A 23,817-nucleotide genomic window follows, 5' to 3' on the forward strand; every position below is an offset into this window, starting at 1 on the left:
GAACCCTCCTGTGACTTGGTCAGGCCTTTTGAGCAATGTTACTAAATTGATAAACATCAATTACACACATTAGAACTAAACAATATATCAGAAGTTTCCGTATTAATTCTACCCTTGGATGGCAAGATTTATTAGAAGAAAAATAACTTGCAACTGTACAGGTTACGACAGATACTCTGTTGAAAACAGCTAGATTCCTTTTCCTATAACACCTATCCTAGCCTGCTGCAGCATGCTAATGGCATTATATTTAACAGAGAAAGCACTTTTATTCCAAATCTCCATTCTGAATAGTTTATATCAGAAGAGAGTTGACAGTTTTTCAAAGAGACATTAAGGGCCCAAGAGCAAACTATCCCACTGCATAGGAAAGACAGGAAGTATGACAAGAGACCACACTGGCATAACCAGGAGATCTTCAATTATATGAAGCTCAAAAAAAGAATCCTACAAAAGTGGAAACTAGGCCAAATTTCAAAGTATGAAAAGAAACAAATAGCACAAGTATGTAGGGAAAGGCCAAGACACAAAACGAGATTAAACTAGCTAGAAACAAAGGGTAACAAGAAAATATTCTACAAACACACTAGAAGCAAGAGGAAGACCAAGGACAAGGTAGGCCTGTCACTCAATGGGGGGGGGGGGGGGGACGGACACACAATAACAGAGAATGTGGTAATGGCAGAAGTGCCAAATGATTTTTTTGTTTTAGTTTTCCCCAAAAAGCTTAATAGCAATTGGACACCTAACAGTGAATGCCAGTTAAAATGAGGCAGGATCAGAGGCTAAAATAGGGAAAGAACACGTTAAAAATTAGACAAGTTAAATGTCTTCAAGTCATCAGGGCCTGAAATACATTCTAGAATACTCAAGGAGCTGAATGAAGAGAGATATCTGAGCCATTAGCGATTCTCTTCAAAAACTCATGGAAAATGGGAGAGATTCCAGAGGACTGGAAAGGGGCAAATATAGCACCAATCTATAAAAAAGGAAATAAGGACAGCCCAGGGAATTACAGACCAGTCAGTTTAACTTCAGTACCCAGAAAGATAATGGAGCAAATAATTAAGCAATCAATTTGCAGACACCTAGAAGATAAAAGGATCATACGTAACAGTCACCGTGTATTTGTCAAGAACAAATTGTGTCAACCAACCTAATAGCTTTCTTTGATAGGGTAACAAGCCTTGTGGATGGGGGGAAAGGTGGGATGTGGTATATCTTGACTTTAGTAAGGCTGTTGATGCGGTCTAGTATGACCTTCTCATAAACAAACTAGGGAAATACAACCTAGATGGAGCTAGCATAATATGGGTGCATAACGGGTTGGAAAACCATTCTCAGAGAGTAGTTATCAGTAATTCACAGTCAAGCTCGAAGGGCATTTCAAGTGGGGGCCCTGCAGGAATCAGTGATAGATCTGGTTCTCTTCAATATCTTCATCAATGATTTCGATAATGGCATAGAGAGTACACTCAAAGTTTGCAGAGGATACCAAGCTGAGAAGGGTTGCAAGTGCTTTGGAGGATAGGAGTAAAATTCAAAATGATCTAGACAAACTTCAGAAATGGTCTGAAGTAAATAGGATGAAATTCAATAAGGACAAATTCCAAGTACTCCACTTAGGAAGGATCAACTGCACACATACAAAATGGGAAATGACTGGCTAGGAAGGAGTACTGTGGGAAGGGATCTGGGTGGCACAGTGGATCACAAACTAAATATGAGTCAACAGTTAAACACTGTTGCAAAAAAAAACCAAACATCATTATGGGATTAGCAGGAGCATTGTAAGCAAGACACGAGAAGTAATTCTTCTGCTCTACTCCACGCTGATTAGGCCTCAACCGAAGTATCGTGCCCAGTTCTGGGCACATTTGAGGAAAGATGTGGACAAATTGGAGGAAGTCCAGAGAAAAGCAACACAAATTATTAAAGCCCTAGAAAACGTGATCTATGAGGGAAGATTGAAAACATTGTGTTTGTTTAGTCTTGAAAAAAGAGAAGAGAAGAGAAGAGAAGACTGAGGTGGGACACGATAACACTTCTCAAATACATAAAAGGCTGTTACAAGGAGAGGGGTTAATTATTCTTGTTAATCTCTGAGAATAGGGCAAGAAGCAATGGGTTAAAATGGCAGCAAGGGAGGTTTAGGTGGGACATTAGGAATAAGTTCCTGTCAGGGTAGTTAAACACTGGAATAAATTGCCCAGGGAGGTTGTGGAATCTCCACCATTGGAGATTTTTAAGAGCGGGTTAGAAAAACACCTGTCAGGAATGGTCTAGATAATATTTACTCCTGCCATGAGTGCAGGGGAGTGGACTAGATGACCTCTCAAGGTTCCTTCCAGTCCTATGATTCTATGATATTGTTGGTCCCATCACAGAGAATCCACTGCCACAAGTTAGCTCACTATCCCCAACACTGCGGGAAGGTAAACAGAGAAAATTGCGATCTCTCCCAGAGCAGTCAGAATCTGCTATTGTTGCCCACCTGTCAAGGGGAAAGAGAAAAGGGTTTTCAAAGGAAGACATGTTTTGGAGGTAAGAAAGGAAAAAACTGGGTGTTAGAAAGCAAGCAAGCAAACTAATAATTTCTGGTGGGGGAGAAAGGGAAGAAAGAGGTCTCACATTAGAAGCAAGTAGGGTATGAGGAAAAAATGATACATGACTAAAGCATTAGGGATTACTGAGAGTTACAGGGCGTTAAGAGAATAAGCCAGAAGAGGGAGTCCTAGATAGCTGTTAGGAGTGTGGCTGGGAGCTAAAGTTACACATCCAGACAACTAGTCAGTTCCACCCTGATGAAATGAAGTTAGTATCAAGTAGGCAACCAGTGGCTCTCACATCTCAAGCAAATTGAATCTGGCTCTTCCATATTCCACAACAAACCAGAGGCAAGAGTGGGGATATTTTTTCTTCATTTTGATACCCCAGACCTATTATCAGCTGGATACTCTCTCTTCATTGGATTTCTGAAATGGACTTCATATCACCCCACAACTAAATGTCATTTTCAGGTAGCACAAAAGGAGTGCACTGACACCACTTCTCCACCATCCATTATGATACACATACTAGAAGGTAGGTCAAACAAGGTTTGTATTTAGAATAGCTAAAATGGAACACTAAAGCCCCAATGCTGCAAACACACATTTGCTTAACTTTACTCACATGCCTGAAGTTAAGCATGTGCATATTCACACAATAGTGGCCTAAAAAGTACTGAGGACTGAGTTTCTGACTTTTGTAAGGTCTGAGGTCTTTTTCTGCAGCAAAAGCAGCAGCAAGAGTAAAAACAGCAGCTATGACCTAAGTTGCAGAGAGCCACATCCTCAGGTTCCATCAATTGCATCAGAACAGTGTAATATTGGGCTGTTAAGAAGGTGTTCCTGTCCTGATCGTACCCACTATCACCAGATAAAGAAACAGGTTTCAGAGTAACAGCCGTGTTAGCCTGTATTCGCAAAAAGAAAAGGAGGACTTGTGGCACCTTAGAGACTAACCAATTTATTTGAGCAGATATTAAGATGTTTAAAGAAAACTTTGATAACTTTCTGTCTGGCAAGAAACCACTTATCAACAGTTGTGATTGTAAAATCCACACTTCTCTATTGTTTTGCTATTGTTCACCTGTATGCTCCTGTCTGGTTTTTAATTATTTCTGTCTGCTGTGTAAACTGGTTTCGCAACATTTAAATTGACTCTTGTACATAGGGGGTAATTGCCTAGGATTGGTTAAAGAATTGTTTCGTAATGGGCTTTGTAGTATTTTAGTTTAAAATGATTGGTTAAAGTATAGCTAAGTAGGACCCAAGTTTTAACTATATAAACTGGGGTCCAAAAGGAAGTTCTTTGGAACCTAACTCCAGAACACAGCCCAAGATGAGAGTGGCCAAAACCATCACACCCTGCCGACCATACCATACAGAAGCTGGAGCCCCGGAAAACCTGATCCTGACTGGCCACCAGGAAAAGTTTGTCCCCCTTATTGGGAGTGGAGAGCACTGTATGCTTAGTGTCTGTATTCTGCTGATCAACTGTTAATAAACATAGGTTAAGAATATTACTGTGTAATGCTGTTTCACTGGGAAAAGGTCCCGCAAACCAGCAGAAGGTTATGCCCTGTGCCCAGGACAGGTAAGAGTGAATGCCTTATGTCCTGAGCCCAGGACAGGAAAGGATGGGGTTCCTACATTTATAGGGTTATGCCTTGAGCCCCCAGTATGGTAAAGGGGGGGTGCCCTAGATTCTGTGTGTAACACCTTATACCGTCCACAATCAGCTACTCTAGCAAAGACCTGTCCCTTCATTACTGGTCAGTTTTAAATTGCATGTTAAGTATTAGTCAGGCAATGGGATGTTTCAAATAAATTAGTAACTGCTGGGAAGTTGAAAGCCTAATTAATTATTTCAGTATTTTAATCTTTTTCCTCAGTGTTATTCTTTCATAATGATTTTTTTAAGAAGTGAAAATGGTGGTAACACTGTATCAGCAAATTTAAGAGACTGCCTGTAGAGCAATCGCAATTCTTTTTGTTTTCAAAAATTTTGCATTATATTACTAATGAGCAACAGACTCAATACAATTAAAAGCAAGTAAAGGAGGTGAGGGACAACACTTAAGTTAGACAACTGATTTGTGAAGCTGTAATAAATAAATAAAAAGTCCATTCTTTGAGAAAGGATATAAAGAAAGTCTCCCAACTGGATATTGAAGTCTTTTTAAAATGAAAAGGTTTTTTTTCCTGGTCTGAGGAAAACCCAACTTTAAGAACAAACTTGAAGTTCACACTTCTGAGACAGCTAGAGACCAGGGGAGTTACAAGATACCACGTTTGATTTCTAGTAGTACAGAAGGAAAAGAAGGTCACTAAAAGTGTCATTAAGATGGCATCCCTCACTGAGGCAGCTCTTATTGCCAAGCAAGAATGCAGTCTGATGACAGCAGACAGAAGTAACAGAAGAAAAAACACTAGCCACTGAAGTTCTATTATTATAAAGTTCTGTAATCTTAGACTAACTGAGAAAAGACTGACAACTGTTCAGTTAACCAAGAGTATGAGAACTATAGAACCTGCCTAACAACTTTGAAACCTTTCTGATTTACAGTACTTTCTAGTAGGAAGTTACCTACTTGTATCAAATTATAACAGCAACTTTCCTATTATTGGTTTTATTTATGATTATTATATTTAAACCCTTACACAAAAATGCTAATAATATTCCTTTGTAACTAGAGTTAGTTATTTCTAATTTATAATCACACTGGAGTTTTTCTCCAAATTTAAGCTCAGTTGCATGGAACCTGGGAAGTTGAGCCAGATTTTCTTTTTACATTGCAGAGAAAAAAGACTTTGCAGGTCAAGCAACCTTAAATACACACAATTCACAATACGCGCATATTAACTTCACTTAAAAGTTAAATTGTAAATATAGCTGCGTTTCAAAAAAATAATGTTCATTGTGTACATTTAACAATTTTAACAATGTTTCAAAATTGTCCAGCATTGGACAATTTTCTGGGGATTTCATTTTCAGAAAAATTGAACTGCAAATTACACAGGCATTCAAAACTTTTTTTTAAAAACAATTACTCACAATAAGTTTACAGAACATTTAGAAGTGTGAAGTTTATACTCAAGACATTAAAATCACATTAGATTACCTTTTTATGTTTTGCTCCACGGAAGTGTGACTGAAGACTTATAGAACTCATACATGGAACTTTACAAACCTAAAGAAATTAATTACATTTAGTTACGTTACAGCCAACTTTACTATAAAAATACTGTTGTGCAAACACAGCAAATAGGTTTGCAGTTATGGATGAAACCTTTCATTATATTTTACTATTTTAAGAAACTGGTGAAGGCTTCTTTGAGGAAGGCTTGTGTGAGAAATTTAAAGTAAGACACCAGTGAGTGACAAAGAGTAGTACATAACTAATCACATTAAGCCTACTTAGACATCTGGAAAGTGAAGATATTAAAAATAGCACCAGATCTGTGTAAACTGTTTAAGTTTAAAAAAAAAAAAAAAAAAACTTCTGTCAATGAACTAGTTTCTGGAATCCCCCCGGATTTTTGACAGTATCCTTTTAACTCAGTAGTTTCCACACTGTTCTGCAGAGTATTGGTGGGTGGTCTGTGCTGAAATAGATGATCACACCATGCAAAGTGCATGGAGAAGGAGCTGGAAACAAGAAGGACTGTAACACCAACACAATAATTATCATAAGATCTCACAGTATCATCAGTACAAGGTCAGCACAAAAATTGTTTACTGTTAACACAAAACAATGACTGAAGGAAGACATCAAACCTATTATTTCCTGCTGTTTTAAGGAACAGCAGCTCAAACAAGCAGAAAAAAGTGGGGAGTTGAGGCCTTAGTTTCTTGCTTCTAGAAATCAGAGCTGGATACATATATGCTGGATCTCTTCCTCCTGATGCAGATACTCTGCCTCATTTTGTCAGAGGTGATGCCTCACCCAAGGAACTCCATCAGATCGGTAGAAAACGTGTAAAAACTTCCCATAATTCAGCAAAATCAATTTATTGGATTTAGCCTGACACCCTGAGGGTGTTAAAATGCAGCACAGAACTCTATAGAGCAGTGGTCTCCAACCTTTTCACACCCAAGATCACTTTTTGAATTTAAGGGCAACCCAGGATCTATGCCACCCCTTCCCCAAGGCCCCTCCCCCCACTCACTCCTCCCCACCCTCACTCACTTTCACTAGGCTGGAGTAGGGGGTTGGGGGGGGGCGCCTCTGGGCTGGCCCTGGGACAGGGGGGTTGGAGTGCAGGAGGGAGTTCGGGGTGCAAGCTCTGAAATGGGGCTCAGGGCTGGGGTTCGGGTAGCTGGCTCCAGGATGGGGCTCAGGGCTGGGGTGCGGCCTCCCGCCCGGCGGAACTTACCTTGGGCAGCTCCCGGTTGGCAGCGCAGCAAGGCTAAGGCAGGCTCCCTGCCTACCCTGGTCCCATGCCGCTCCCGGAAGGGGCCAGCGCGCTGCTAGGGGGAACGGGGGGCACGTGGCTCCGTGCGCTGCCCCTCTCTGCAAGCACTGCCCCCGCAGCACCCATTGGCCACAGCTCCCCATTCCCAGCCAATGGGCGCTGCGGGGGCAGTGCTTGCAGAGAGGGGCAGTGTGCCGAGGGAGAACCCTGTCCCTGAACCCCAGGGGCTGCACTGGCTTCTTCCAGGAGCAGCGTGAGCGTAGGACAGGCAGGGAGCCTGCCTTAATGGCAGCCCGCCTGCCTTAATGGCAGCCCTGCTTCACCACCAGAGATCGCAATTGACTGGTTGGTGACCACTGCTGTATGGTCAACATAGACACTAATACTACACAAATAATACACAACTAGGACTCTATTCTGGGTCAGTTGAGGCTGAAGCCTTTCTAGGTTGGATTCTTATCTGATTAAGGAGAAAGTTTGAAGGACACATGACGACTTCAGGCACTCTCTAGGATTCAAGCGTTCATTGCTGAGGAAATCTTGCAGTCAAGTCAACTGTGGACCTTTTTTAATCAGAGTCGTACTTATCCTTGAAAGACTCCAATTATCTCCAATTTCTCCTGAAGCAACTTGGGTACAAGTATGAAAAAGGATCACGTTACAAAGTAGATGCCTTAATCCAGAAAGTGGAGAAGCCATCCTAGACCTATTTTCTAATTAGGAGGAAATGAATTGTGCTTACACTGATCACAAGCTACTTCAGTTCAGCACCTGAAGAAACAGGTTCATGGTACACAGCAGGACCAGGTTATTAAGATCATACCCACTCACTTTAAGAAATTAAATATGGGGCCTTACTAGAAGTGCTTAACACTCTGTTTTTTTTCAAACACAGCTGGGGCAGGGATCAACACTTAATTACTCCTGTTGTCACAAATCTAATTTTATGTTTGCTTTCTGACTCTCTTGCAGGCTACCAGCATCATCCACATTAGTGAAAAGTTACCTTGTTCCTGCACTTTGACCCCTAGGGGCTAGCAAGTGAAGACGAAAATACTGCACCGTATGACAGACCTACATTCAGGAGTAAAATGTACTCACTATATCACACAAAACTATGTTATATAATCCATACTTTAAAAAACCACCAAGAAATCCACTCACCTCACAATAAAATATCTTTTTCTCAGATTCTTGTTTAACATCCTCTGGTTTAGCATCATCCACATTGGTGGTGCTCATCTTGTAAAAGTGGATCAGAGCACTTTAAAAAAAAAAACCAATGAATTCACATCTTATTTACACATTTATTTTTTCAGCTTAAAACTAGTAGTGGAAGAATACCTATATGTAAATTATTAGAAACTTGAACTATAGAAAACATCTGAATAGAACCTCTAACACAAAGCAAAAGCATTTTCTACGGTGGTCTTAACTATGAAATATTTTTACCACAAAAACAAGGATGAATATTTAGTTAAAGTCCAGTAAGCTACTAAAAGCAATTTGATGTTATTGCATCTTAGATACATACGCTTCTTTTTAGTTATCTGTAGTTTTATGGTTTACAAACTTTTACATGTCGAAACAAGGAACACAATTAATTGAATTCATTTTCTTTAAAATGCTTGACTGCTCTATCACCACGCTTGCTTCAGTTATATCGGGGCTTTTCCGAACACAGAAGATACACCAATTTTTTAATTAAAAGTGTGACAGTTAAACCTATTTAGTTAAAACTGGTGCCACTTTGTGTCTGGACACTCATCACAAGTGCAAGCTAAACTAATAAAACACAGGTTTAAATTGATGATCTAATATGTACCCACCGTTCGAGTGTTAATTTCAATATGATAAAATTCTAAGTTTGCTCACTAGAAAAAGTACATTACCTATTGCTATACTAGCTGAAAATTTATTTCAGTTCCATGTAAATATCTGTGGTGCCTATGTTTTTCTATATCCCACATTCAACCTGTTTTCACACAACTGTGTGCCAAATTATCTCATTTTATTCTGTTTTATTGACATCAGTAAAGTATCAGGTATGTGTTACAGTTAAGGTGATCACCTGCATAACTGGCAATTCCTAATAGCTTTCAAGCCCACGGCAGAAAAACAAATTATAAACAGAAAATTATAATTTCCCCTGTTTCTTTTCAACTCCAATCCTTTTACACTTTCCTCTATATTAGAAGTGAGGTAATGATTTGTAAATACCACTATTACTCAGCATTAATAAATTTAGCCATTATTAATCAGGCTTAATAAATCCTGTCTTCTCAATGAAGAAACATTAACAAAGTCAATTCAGAAGTACATTGAACGACTAGATTTGAAACATTTTCACTGTTTGATGGTTAACAGAAAACAAGAATTATCATCCATTCACTGAAACCAAAGCTAACCAATCTCCCAGCAGACACCTCCCTGCCTCATGGCAAGGGAAAACTAGTTAGCTGGAGATGGTGACAGTTACCTTCCACCACCATGGCAAGGCTGGGACCGAGATATCAGTCCAGCACATTTGAGTGGTGGCAGAGATCACAGCCATCCCCCCACAGGACTGTGACAGTGGAGAGTGAGTAGCTACACTACAGCAGGTGCATGGGGCACCACTATTACCATGGTTCTCAGGAGGTGTTAAGCAGGCCCAGAGTACCAGCACAGAGAACAAAGTGCTGGGGAGTGGAGAGTGTCCTCCTTTCCAACCCCTGAGTTATACAGTAATATAAAAAGGCCATAGTCACCAGCTGGGGGAGAGAAGGAGTAGAACTCAGAGCCTCAGGCCAGAAAAGATGAGAGGGTGGCAGAGGAACGTGTGTGCTGCAGAGACAAGAGCCACTATGAGCTACAAGACTGACAACAACACAGTCCCCCCCGTGCCCTGCCCCCCAAGCCCTTCTCCCCCATACCTTATCTCGCAGCCCCTTCCCCGTGCCCTGCCCCCCAAGCCCTTCTCCCCCATACCTTATCTCGCAGCCCCTTCCCCGTGCCCTGCCCCCCAAGCCCTTCTCCCCCATACCTAGTCTCCCAGCCCCTTCCCCGTGCCGTGCCCTGCCCCCAAGCCCGGCTGAACTCCCTCCCAGCCCAGGCAAATGAGACTAGGGCGCCCCAGACCCACTCTCGCTTTCTCCCCGCTCCACTCACCGGCCGGCGCCGGGACGCTCCCGAAGAAGACACCAGCGACAGTGCCTTAGGTAATGCGCAACTACATCCGGGACCCCAACTCGAAACGTCACTTCCGCCCCTAACGGCGGGACCCGCGAGGCTGAGCACGATTATGGTACATGAGACGGAAGGGGGGAGGGATTGACAGCCGGACTCCCTCCCAGCCAATGAGAGAGAGTCTTACAACCAGGCAATAGGAGGGGGAGAGAGGAAGACTCTAACCAATAGCAAGAGCGGGATCTCAGGCCGCTGTTTGTTGCGGCAACAGTTGAGGCGGGTGCGGGTCCAGGGCGCCTTCTCATCGCGGGGCCTGGAAGCGGGTCTGTCTGTGGCCGCCCGCTCCGCATCGAGACGCCCCCGTGCCCAGGCGGGCTCCGAGCGGGGCGGCGGCCCGCTCTGGTGTGTCACTGCCCGGCCGCTCTGACGCAGACCGGAGACGGGGGCCGCAACTCTGGCTCGCTGGGCCCCCCTCGGTAACGCTGTAGCTGGGCGCGCCCAGCGGGCTATCGGTCGCTGCTGGCTCGGCTGGCCAGGCTCTGCTGCCCTTCCCCACGGAGCCCTTCGGGTGGGCAGGGGTCTTGCTCTCCTGACGCGCTGCTCCCCTGGGGGTGAGGGGGTGCGCACGCTGGCCCCGCTTTATTGACAGCCCCTTGGCGCAGAAACTGCCGTCGGTGATCAGACACACACCGAAATCGGTTCTAGGCAGCCCTCCTCAGAAAGTGTTCAGTCTTATTACATTACTATTGCTGTGTGTGCTGGTATACAAATATGGCCTGGCTCCCTGCCAGGGGATAGAAAAGCAACAAAGACGTCTCAGATTCATCTTGCCCTTGTGCAGTTTGAATTTCCCACTTAGTAAGAGCTGTTGTTTTGCTAATTTGACTGTAGACTTTTTATTCTTTCGAGAGAAAAGATACATGAAAAATAATAAATACGTTTTCATTTAAAAGTAAGTGTTTATCATCAAATGCTTAATTTTACATTTCTCAACAGTATTAAATGCAAACTATAATTAAAGAAATACACATGAAAGCTCTAAAAGTGGTGTGAAAAAGTACAAAATTACATTCTAGTACACATTAAAAATAAAGAAAATATAGTAACTTCATTTTAATGAAACATTTTTTCTTTCTGAAGAAAATTCCAAGATAAAAAATATACATTTTCTTGCCTGCTTTTAATTAGCTTGCTATTGATATAGTCTTTCAGTCCATTACAATTGTTGTATGCAAAGCAGCATAATATATACTATTTTAAGACAACATATTATCAAAAGATTACTGTTTACAGTTCATTTTCTTACAAGAGTTTAATTTTCCTAGACTAAACATTTAAGGCACAATTTCAAAAGTCCATTCTACCCATATTTGCATGTGTAAATAGGTATTGTCCAGAGAAAATGATTAGATGGTATAGTTACCTGAATTTTATACGTAAATGCCCATTTTGCACACAAATGTGTTTCTTGGCATCCACAAAATAGCATTTTACAAATAATGCTAGTGCAGTTAAGGATCCTTTTTTCAAAATTGTATCCCTGAAAATCTGAGACCATGTGATACCCTTTTGAAGAAAAAAGTGCTTAGGCTAAAAATGTTGGTAGAAGGCTCCACTGGGTCTTTTGAATTCACTGGTTGTGGGATTGGACTTTATTATGGCAGCAGAACTTCTACCAAACTGTATCGTTCTTTGATGATCTGGGTGTGAGTGTTTTTTGTTTTGTTTTATACCCGTAAGTAACATGTAGCCAAAAGATAGTCTCTTATGTATGGCTAGATTTAAACACTTTTTCCACAGTTCTTTATGATTTGTGCCAATCCTAAAACATACAGTGGCCTTCCTGAAAATACATATAATGCATTATTTTGTATAGGGTCTTCCATACATTCTCTCTTAAAAGGCTTTACATAATTAAAATATACAATTGCACAGTAAAAATAAAAAGTAAAAGGAAAGATATTGACAGGTAATAGCAAGAGAAGAAATGTTTTTAGATTTTGAAAATAAATACAGCGCGAGGCCTATAGATACAATAAGCATGTTTCAGATGATTGGTGTTACAGAAAGCTCTTGCATCAACAGTGATAAGATTGTGAAGGTATATAGAGAACACTGGTGTTAGGTGAATGGGTGGAACAAAGAATGGAGTAGACAAAGAAAAAGTCCAGAGGAAGGCTGTAGCAATATCTTGGAGGGAAAGGAAAGAAGCTTTGAAGTGATACCTGGAAAAAATACAGGAAGCCATTGGAGTAGTTTGAGGGTTTCAGGGTGTCAATGAGGTGATTGTGTGTTTGAATGGGTGAAAGGGAAGCTAGCAACATTCTACACCTGATGAAGTCTGAAGAGAGTCCATAGTTGCAAAGGGTTGTGAGAAGATTACTGGATGGATAAAGATTTCATTAGAGGCAGAAACTGTTTCAGAGATGGTGATATGCAGATTTGCAGACAAATAGTTGGAAGTAAGAGAATTTGGGATTAAGGATGTTGCCAAATTTAAGGACAGTGGAGGTGTAACGGGTTAACAGGTAACAGGGGTAACATCTTTGAGCAGGGTTTTTTTTTGTTTGTTTGTTGTTTTTTTGAAAGAAAAAAATAAAATTTAGAGGGGGGAGGGATAGCTCTGTGGTTTGAGCATTGGCCTGCTAAACCCAGGGTTGTGAGTTCAATCCTTGAGGGGGCCATTTAGGGGGCAAAAATTGGGGATTGGTCCTGCTTTGAGCGGGTGGTTGGACTAGATGACCTCCTGAGGTCCCTTCCAACCCTGATATTCTATGATTCTATGAATAGGAGATCAGCATAAAGAAATGCAACGGTGTTCGATTTAAAGATGCTTCTCTTGCCCTAGAGAAACAGTTCACTCTGATATGTAGCTGAAAGAAGTTAAAATAAAATCCCAGGTTTATTTGATCAAGACAGAGTGTTTGGACAGCGAGGTGCACTTTTTCATCAGAGGTGCACTTTCCATGAACAATGAAATACCAGCAGCGTAAAAGTGTTAGCTAAGGTCTTGCCTACACTTGAAAGGGTTTGCCAGTGTAGATATACCAGTAGCGCTATATTGGCAACACCTTCCAGCTTGTATCAGAAAGATAGTTCTTTAGCCATGATGGTTTAAACCAGTTCCTTGAGTGGAGTACCACTCCACTGTACCAGTTTATACAGTGGGCTTTTGCCAATGTAACTGTCTCAAGTAGGGTGGGGAAAAATCATACCCCTGACCAATGTAGCTATGCCAGCAAAACTTTTAAGTGTAGATCAGGCCTAAGTTTAAAGTTAGAGACAAGATTAGAGAGAGAGAAAGTAGACAGAAAAGGCCAGAGGGCAAGGCCACAGGAGGAGAGAAGTCATCCCAGAAATAAAGGGCCTTTTAATAGACAACAACAGAATAATTTGAGGAAGGAACCAAAGTTCGCTGGTTAGTTTAGAGGCTGTTCTGCACTCAAGGAGAATAGGGACAAAGAGCCACCTCAGTAGAGGAGGTTGTTGACTATATACAACTGAAATTTCTCTTCCCTGTGACCGATGTACAAAATCTAGATTGAATACTGTCAGTGAGATTATTGTTTGAGCACTGACTGGAGAATTGAGAAATTGTTACTTTGTCAAGCACTTGGTGAGAAAAGTCAAATTAAAACTGGAGCAGTAGTTAGAGTGTTGTTGTCTAACTTGTTTCTTAAAAATCTCATTTAACCAGAGATATTAAGGAATGTATCAGAAGTAAAGGAATGGTGACTAAGAAGGGAACAAAGGGACACATTGAAGGCAAAATGATAGGCTAGAGAAGGAGATTGGGAGTTCCCTAAGGAGTAGTTTAATAAAGCAGGAGGAAGGAGAGGGAGAGAGAACCTAAATTCTACAGCAACATTTTGGGATTCTGTGGCACTCTGGTGTGGCAGACTGGACATTCAGTGGCAGTTTCATTTAAATTTTAAAAATGTAAGGTTTTAATTAGTTAAATCAATACAAGATCAGTACAATAGCCACTTTATTTATTTTGAAATAAAATTCTATTTATTTTATGCTGTCCTAACACTTGCAGTTTTTTAGATATGATAGTTCAGACTGCATAGAAGAAGTTATAAGTGTGAATCTGGAGGTTTTGACAGTTGTGTAGGGGTCATTTGAGACTTTTTACACCTAGGGAGACATGGGAAACAGTTTGAGATTGTTGGGTAAGTACATTAGTTGGATGTTTCTGCTCAAATAATCAGCAGTTAAAATAGTCAACAGTGTTGACATCTAAATTATTATCCTAAGGTTTCAGAGTTCAAATGAGATGCACAGGGCCAATTCATGCCACACAGAGCTATTGTTTCAAGCTACAGAATGAGGAAGACAGCACTGCATTGGTTTACACTAAGACCATGTTTTCAAGGTTTTCTTTGCAATCACAAGGTTTAGAAAGTTAATTTTGTAGAAAAAAATAAAAATTTGGATTCTAGAGTACAATTCTCTGGGCAAGGAATAGATTTCATGGTGAATTCTGTGGTCATAGAATACAGGGGAGCCTGGCTGTTGTAAATCAAATTTTGTCTTAAATCTACTTTGTCTTTCTAAAAATCAGAAGAAGTACTTGAGCCTTCACCAATATGTTAAAAAAAACCCTGATTTTATATTTTAAATCACTGTTAATTTGTTCAGTGTTGTTAAATGCAACAAAAATTTTAAACTAAATGTAAAGAAACTGGAATCGGCCACCGTGCCTAATTGCTGTCATAATTTGTGAAATACTTCTTATTTTACAGACATGCATTCTGCATACCACAGCATATTGCTGCTCATCTCACATTTTGCTTATTTCAGATACACGCACAATTTCCACTCTAGTGTGTGTATTCACAAAATATTGTTATCCGTTAACACAAACCAAACACATTCTAGAAGCACAAGACTTTAAAAGATAATGCCACATGAACTGGAATATGTTTCTCATTTAATTTATACCAAAAGCTGTCTTCTCTTTTGAAATGTTATGTTGCTCACCTGAATGGGGTAGAGTTTTCTTTTATAAATTCCTGAACAATAAAAGAGTAGGTTAGAGTTTCAAGCTTACACTTTCCCCACTGGTGGCATTATTGTGCTCTATACGGTCACAGATTCAAGTATTTTATGTAATTCTCATTGTAATTAATTCTTTGCTTTATGGACCCAAAGTCCAAGCATCATTACATATCTACATCAAGTTCCTGACCATTACATTTTGCTTGCGGATCTCTTGTTTAGCTGATTGATGTGAAAACACTCATACAGATAGATAACTCTCCAATGCCTATTCATGTGCAAATGCTGAAAAGTAAAAAAAGGTTTTTTAAATTACAATCCTACAAATATGTCCAGCAGCCTTAACTTAAAGCATGTGAGTAGTCCTACTAGAGTGAATAGGACTATTCACGTGATTAAAGCCTCTTTTTAAGGTTTTGCAAGATAGGGTGGCCTTTGGCATCAACTTGTGCACCAAAATATTAATAACAAATCTAAGATATTTATGTGATTTAAGGATTTTAAAAAACTATCAACCACTTTGGGACAAACTAATACTGTACCCCCTTTTCTGTAGGTTTGTTAATACAAACACAGAGGACTTCAGGATGCCATACTTCCAGTAGACTTTGCATTTGGTATAGAGAACACCAGCAGGCCATGAAATATAGACAGGACATTTTCTGAGATTTGCACGGCATATTTTACAGCAAAATGTGTGCCTTAGTGCTCAGTTCACATAGCTGAAGACCCAAAACAGAACTTGTTCTCTCCAAAAAGTGCTGCTCTTTCCACTGATTTCTTCTTTTTCCCCTTTTGAAAGATTTTTATATGTGTTTAATGTCTTGTAATAACAATGTCAAAATAAATAAGGAAACAATAATAGAAGGATGTAAATGTTAGTCTAACACTGTCCATTCAGAAGAAATTCTCAGATACTTAAGAAGGAGAGAAATTCAAGGAGTCTGCTGAGGTAGAGAAATTGATGAAACACGTTAAGAATAAAAAAGAGTGACTGTGAACAATTAAAACAGAGAGGTGGGCAGGGGTGGAATAGCAAAGAATGGTGGAGAAAATTGGGATGGAGAGAGAGATTGGGAACAGAAATAGGTGGACTTGGGTAGAGAGAGAGAAAGAGACTCAGGAAGAGTGAGGGGAACGACAGAAGAAAACCGGAGTGTAGGTCTACAACAAAATGTACACTATGTAACATTAGATATGTGTAAAAGAGAGCCAACTCAAGGTGAAATAAATAGGGGGAGAAAAGCAGAATCACATTTTAAGAAGTCTGGAGAAAAGAGGAGAGAACAAAAATCTGGGAAGTTTAAAAATCCAGAAGATTAGCATGGGAGAAAATGCAGTCCCTGGAAACAGTAGGGACAAGATGAACCAAGAAAAAATGGAGCGAGAAAAGGGAGAGAATGAAGAACAAAAAAGAAAAGACATAGTAAATTTTTTTTAACCAAAGTTTTACGACAATGTTATATGAAGAAGTATTTACAATGCTGATATGTACTCTGTGTATATATATACACACTATATATAAAGATATATTCACAATATAGTGGCACTGACCAGGAATGTGTTGACCTGGTGGGAGCTCTGGGCCATCAGTCTACTTTAAGTAAATGAAAACTATGGGCCTCTGGCCTCAGGTTGACCAGCTGCAAAAGTCTCTACCTCTTCCTCCTAATGTTCAAGTTATTAAAATCTTCTTCCATATCCACACATCTAAGTTCACACACAGCCTTGCAAGGCCTAGAAGAGAGAAAAAACTAATGCTTCCAATGAGATATTCTCTATAAGCTGTGCCTCAGTCTGTTTTCCTCATAATCAGAAAAGAGAAGTTTTCCATCTCCAATTTGAACTTCAGTTTTAAGGAGGGCCATGGACAAATAATAGCTCGGTTCTCCATTATTTTTAATTTACATAACACTTCAAGCGAGGTGTAGTTTTTCCCTCACACAAGGGAATTAATATATTCACAAGCCTTGAAAAGTATTATCTGAAGCTGTTTCAATTTAGTGGTTATAAAATCCATTGTGAGACCTTTTCTTAAGAGATACCTGTGGTGGGTAAAATTTGACCCTGAGCAGAGGGCCAGCACAAAAGCTGTGTACTGTAGTACTAAAGATCTACTATGGCTTCAACATACGGTTAAGGAGGGCTTAAATCATGCACAGGGTGCATTTCACCCCACGGCATATTGCCTTGCCTCCTTGTTGATGCCTTCCACTTCAATAATGTCAGACCTAGGGATCTGAGGGAAGATCGGACAGGTCCTTTAAATCTCAGCATTTCAGGGCTCAGCCCTCCTCAACAGTTTATTTGCAGGTGCACAAGTTTCAGACACTTCCCATTTGGTCCAGACTCAACCCTCAGGTTTCAATTTCTAATATAGTCTAATGATCTGTATTTAGAGTGGAGAGACATGCATTTCATTACCATGTTTAAAACAGGTTCCAAGAAGGCAGTCTTTTCTATTAGAGCTTGGGTCCGATCCTTCCATTTTGCCATTTGACTACTCAAGTCCCCAAACTGATGATCTATTAAAACCAGTTTACCAAGAGCACAGTCCTACTTTTGTTCCAAGCTTTCAAAATGAGTTTCTGTTTTGGTTGCCAGAGATTGTAAAGTGAAGGGCCTTTATCTATGGTCTTGTCTATACTGTGGTTCTGCCTCAATTTCAACCACTGATGTAACTGCATCTGTCTACATTAGGAATTTGCACTACTGTACTTACTTTGGTGGCTGGCCCCAGATGGCTGAAATGGGCAAATCCCCAGAAAAGACAAGGCCTTAATGGGGAGCTTTAACAACCTTAAGAGACATCCCTGGTTGAGGATTAAGAAACATGCCCTCTAAGGGAGGCATCTCCAGCACCTTCTGGCTCAGTATGTCCTCCAGACTCAGATAACTTAAAAATGAGATTGAGGAGATAAATCCTTTCCTTTTAGCTCCTCTGGACAGGTTCTGGGTATTGAAGTTTAGGAGCTATCACTAGACAAAGATAAAAACAGAAATTATCAAGTAAACAGTAGGGCGAGGAGGAGAACTCCCTTTATCCTGAACTTAATACTCTGAGTTCATGTCAGCCAAATATTTGTCTAGATATTTCATATATAATAAGCAGCTTTTATGACCAACTTCAAAATAAACACAAAAGGAGCCTCCCCAACACAGAAGTTAGAGCAATAGTTATGGGAATATCAATTCAATACCAACTCATTAATGAAGAACTCCAAGATCAAAGGTAAAAAACTCTACTAAAAGCAAACACCTCATCCACCCTAGTGCTCTAAGCCAGTGGTTTTCAACCTTCGGTCCATGGACCTCTGCGGGTCTGCAGACTATGTCTAAGGGGTCTGCAAAAGGTGACTATGAAAATAAAGTTTCAGATCCCAAAAAAGGCATTCCTTTTTTCTGATCGATCAATAGTATGTGACTACACCTCACCTACAGGTCAAAACCTGGAAGTGTCATTACCATAGAAGCCCACAATTTAGCACCCAGCGTCACATTTATAGTTGAATTCTGTCCAGTCAGTTTTCAACCTAAGACTTCTATGATAGGGGGTCTGTGGACCACAGGTTGAATTTCCAAAAGGGTCTGGACCTCCATTTGAAATTTTTTAGGATTTGCAAATGAAAGGTTGAAAACCACTGCTCTAAGAAACAGCGATGCAAACACTGCTAGAAATAACACTTCTCCAAAGACGGCTTCTAAAATAGTGAAGTAAACCATGACCAGTGGAAGAAAGCTGTACAGTTTAAAAGTGCTGTGTCTAAAGCATTGTTTAATAATAGGTAAACTGTGAGTGCTCAGCCATTCACATTGTTTACCAATCAAACTTTCATTGGCTCCTTGACATTTTAATCTTCCATAACATTCCTGTTATAAAAGCGGTGGCAGTCCCATAGTGCAACAATGTCAGAAACCACCCTCTAGGGCAGGGGTTCTCAAACTTCATTGCACCGCACCCCCCTTCTGACGACAAAAAATATTACACGACCCCAGTATGGGGGAATGAAGCCTGAGCCTGCCCGAGCTCTGCAGCCTCAGGCAAAGGGGCCAAAGCCCAAGGGCTTCAGCCCCAGGGGAGGGGCCTGTAACCTGAGCCCCACCACACGGGGCTGAAGCCAAAGCCTGAGACCTGCTGCCCAGGGCTGAAGCCCTTGGGCTTTGGCTTCAACCCTGGGTGGTGGGGCTCAGGCTTCAGCTTCAGCCCCAGGTGGTGGGGCTCGGGCTTTGGCTTCTGCCCCAGCAAGTCTAACGCCAGCCCTGGCGACCCCATTAAAAGTGTTAAGAGTGTTCCCTCTATGTTTTTACATCCATGTGTGGAATGAATTTTGTTATGTGCACCAATACAGAGGTGATGGGGTGGGGCTGAGGGGTTTGGAGTGTGTGAGGGGGCTCAGGGCTGGGGCACAGGGTTGGGGTTCAGTGGGAGGGCTCTGGCTGGGGGGTGCAAGCTCTGGGGTGGGGCTAGGGATGAGGGGTTCAGGGTTCAGGAGGGGGCTCAGGGCTGGGGCAGAGAGTTGGGGTGTGGGAGGATGAGGGCTCTGGCTGAGGGTGTGGACTCTGGGGTGGGGTTGGGGATGAGGTTCAGGGTGCAGAAGGGGGCTCAGGCCTGGGGCAGAGGGTTAGGTGCAGGGGGTGAGGGTTCTGGCTAGGGGTGAAAGCTCTGGGGTGGGGCCGGGGGTGAGGGGCTTGGGGTGTGGGAGGGGATTCAGGCTGGGGCAGAGGGTTGGGGTGTGGCGGGTGTGGGCTCTGGGGCGGGGCTGGGGGAGAGGCATCTCTCCCCGCCGCAACCCTGAACCTCTGCGTGGGGCTTAATAGGCAGCTGCACAGCCGTGCAGCTTAGAGGGAACATAGGTCACAAATCACTTTGGGGTCCCGACCCACAGTTTGAGAACTGCTGCTCTTGGGCTATTCTGTGCTTGATGAATGAGTAACTCCTATCAATTGTGGCAGGAAAGATGTCTGTACATCAAATACACTCCCATAGTGAGGGATTCTTACTTTGTTTTTTATTGTCTCTGTTAATATTTATTATTTGCAAATCGTACTTTCCACCAGTGGCTTACAAGAAACTGATCTTCATGTACTAGCTGTAACATTTACTTCTCCCTGTCCACAGAGAGGATAAAAGCTCTCCATAGACCCATTTGTTAAGATTGTTGTATGTGTGTGAAGATTTACATTAGAAAGAATTCCATTGATAAATACAGTATCCAGTTTCTGTGTTTGAGATATCTGATAACAGCTTAGCTGTAAACCAGTGGAGCAAATTCTAAGGTGATGCAAGTTAATGTAAAGGAGTCTAATTTAGACTCTGACTCCCTCAGATGACAAAGGAGTTTAAACTGGTGTAATTTACACACCTAGGAGCCTGAAGATGTTGGTTTACTTTAACTAACACATTTATATACCCTCCCATGAGTTGTTTTTCTTGTTACACTCCTGCCTCCTGGCATCTCAGCATGTGAATTATATCATTTTAGATTCCCTTACACTCAGTCTCAGTGGGCTTGAGCCTCTACTGCCTTGCACCTTCTGTATGTAGTGTAGTTGTAGCCATGTTGGTCCCAGGATATTCAAGAGACAAGGTGGGTGAGGTAATATCTTTCATTGGACCAATTTCTGTTGGTGAGACAGACAAGCTTTCGAGCTACAGTAGAACCTCAGCATTATGAACACCGGAGTTACATACTGACCAGTCAATCACACACCTCATTTGGAACAGCAATCAAGCAACAGCAAAGACAAAAAAAAAAGAAGCAATTCTGCATAATATTGTGTTAAACATAAACTACTAAAAAATAAAGGGGAAAGCTTAAAAAAAAGATTTGACTAGGTCAGGAAACTGTTTCTGTGCTTGTTTCATTTAAAATAAGATGGTTAAAAGCAGCATTTTTCTTATGCATAGTAAAGTTTCAAAGCTGTATTAAGTCAATGTTCAGTTGTAAACTTTTGAAAGACCAACCATAACATTTTGTTCAGAGTTATGAACAACCTCCATTCCTGAGGTGTTTGTAACTCTGAGGTTCTACAGTACATAAAGAAAAAGAGCTCTGAGTAGTTTGAAAGCATTTCTCTCACCAACAGAAGTTGGTCCCATAGAAGGTATTATCTCACCCACCTTGCACCTTCTGTCGTCATTTCCATCTAACCAAAGTAAGTGTAAAATGCTACCATTCTGACCTGGTAAAATTGATGCCCACTTTGCACAGATTTAAATGACTACCCAAGGTGCAAGGCAGTGGAGAATCAGGTCCAGTGAGTCAAATTCAGAGTTGATGTGTTAGGCAGGGTGTGAGTTACCTGTTGGTAAATGGGAGAGCGTCTATGTAGGTTAGTCTAAAGGAGTCTAAAAAAAGTCTGTAGTCCCAGTCCTGGAACTTGTTCCATAAGAGCAGATCCTAGGGGCCACACAGAACCCCAGTAACTTCAGTGGGGGTCCACATGGATGGTCTGTGCAGAACAAGTTGCAGGATTGGGTCCTAAATTTAGGAAACAAACACTGAGACCCAGATGGGGGCATGGATTACGCCATCTTTAGACTAAAATCTGAATTAGTCCCAAAATTGTTATTGTAAGAGTAGAGTATGAGGGCAAGATTGTCACCGTCTGTGCCAATGCAGGGATATAAGGGGGCACAAAGTGCCCCTTACTTCCCTGTGTGGCCTACCTGTATTGCAGATGAGAGAACGGGGGTGGGACAGAGAAGTACATCCCTGCTGTACTTCTGGAGCAATGCAACTACATGCTGCCCCTTACTCAGGCCAGATTGATAACTGATGACAATCTCACCATTACTGACGAGCAGTTACTGAAATGAAAGCATTCTAAATAGTTGTAACACTTTGAATAAGAAAATGTTTACCCTAAGCTTTATAAAAATCACAAAAACATCTAACCATTTTCTTCATAATATGCCTTTTATATATGGGAAAGTGATTTAAAGTTGAAATAGTGCATTTAAAAACAATAGTGCAGGAAGCGAACAATAAAAAACAAAATAGAAGTTGTAGATTGCAGTATATTATTTTCAGCACAAGTAAATTAACTCAGCAACCTCTACATGAAAGAGACCCCGGGCAAAATTTTCACAAGCACGTAAGTGACTTAGGGCATTTCTACACTGCAATAAAATATCCACTGCACTTAGTCTCAGAGCCTGGGTCAGCAGACTCAGACTTGCAGGATTTGGGCTGCAGGGCTAAAAATTGCAATGTAGATGTTTGGGCTTGGGCTAGAGCCTGGGCTCTGAGACCCACCTCTCTTGCATGGTCTCAGAGTGCAGGCTACAACCCGAACATCTACACTGCAGTTTTATAGCCCTGCAGCCCTAAGTTCCATGAGCCCGAGATCAGCTGATCTGGGCCAGTGGGTCTTTTATTGCCATGCAGATGTACTCCTAGGTGCTTTTGAAAAATTGTTCCCATAATCATCTGAAGGCATGGGAGCTAGTCATGAAGTCAGAGGACAGCATAGTGACCAATTAAAGGGACATCATCAAATTAAAAACATTTGTCTGATTTTTTTCCTATTAATTGTACACGTAATACAATTTTTGTAAGTGTATGAATTTGTGTGTCACCATCTCCCCTGTATAATGGATAATTAGTCAAATTTTCTTCTTTTTTATGTGGATCTTCCAAACAGCAACAGGGGAGAGATTAATATTTTTAATATAGGAAATGTGATTGGTAAAACATAAAAATTGTCAGGGTAACTAAAGAAGAGGTATAGTAACTGAAAATAATTGTAGCTTGTTTTTGTAAGGTGACTGCATTTTGAGTTAACAGATTCGTAGATTCCAAGACCAGACAGGACCATTGTGATCATCTAATCTGACCTCCTGTATAACACATTTCCCCTAAATAATTCCTAGAGCATTCCTGTTAGAAAAACATCCCAACTTGATTTCAAATTGCCAATGATGGAGAATCCACCACAATCCTTTGAAATTACTCTCGCTGTTTAAACATTTATGCCTTATTTTCAGTCTGTATTAGTCTACCTTCGACTTCTAGCCATTGGATCATGTTATGCCTTTGTCTGTTAGACCGAAGAGTCCAGTATTAAATATGTGTTCCCCGCGTAAGTACTTATAGACTGTGATCAGATCACTCTTTAACCTTCTATTTGTCAGGCTAAATAGATTGCGGTCCCTGAGTCTATCACTATAATGGTCTTCCTTTAAATTAAGCAATTGTAGTTTGAGAAGCCCTTGCCTGAAGGTGATTAATGTGGGGAGAAGGCAATAGCTGAGAAACTAAAACTAAAAATATAAACCTTAGATTCACAGGTTGAAAGGCTGGTCTCAGTGAAGTGAATAGGAGTTTTGCCATTGACTTCACAGTGGGGCCAGGATTTCACCCACATCATGCCATGAACAATAGAACAAGGCAAGAGGAAGATATAGTTATACATTAATAATGCATTCATATATACAACAGATAAGAAGGGAAGCTTGAAAAAGTTAAATTGGTACACCTAAGGAGGTCTGAATTAGCACTTTGCCATGATACATGTGGTTTTACTTCACTCCGTTTCCAAAGATCCCAAAGAGAGTAATATTTTTTTAAATCTTTTCCCTTTGGTTTTTAATTGTAGTTACTCATGTAGTCCAACAGGAAGATAATTTGCAACTTTTTCTTGTTTTTCAATCTCATAAATATTCCAGATGCTACAAGAT

The 23,817-nt window shown here is 41.0% G+C and overlaps 1 protein-coding gene across 1 annotated transcript in view; it reads right to left on the bottom strand.

The window, feature by feature from the left end:
• The window catches only part of LOC141982774 (uncharacterized), a 61,003-nt gene extending 50,804 nt beyond the window's left edge, over nucleotides 1-10,199 (bottom strand). The window contains exons 1-3 of the mRNA XM_074945119.1: nucleotides 10,113-10,199; nucleotides 8,127-8,226; nucleotides 5,669-5,737 (exon numbers count right to left, since the gene is read on the bottom strand). Coding sequence (XP_074801220.1) covers nucleotides 5,669-5,737; nucleotides 8,127-8,204 — 147 coding nt within the window. The 5' untranslated portion in view covers nucleotides 8,205-8,226; nucleotides 10,113-10,199. The remainder of the gene's footprint in view (nucleotides 1-5,668; nucleotides 5,738-8,126; nucleotides 8,227-10,112) is intronic.
• Nucleotides 10,200-23,817: the final 13,618 nt, after the last annotated feature.

Source organism: Natator depressus, chromosome 2 (assembly GCF_965152275.1).
Source record: "Natator depressus isolate rNatDep1 chromosome 2, rNatDep2.hap1, whole genome shotgun sequence".
NCBI classification, from domain to species: domain Eukaryota; kingdom Metazoa; phylum Chordata; order Testudines; family Cheloniidae; genus Natator; species Natator depressus.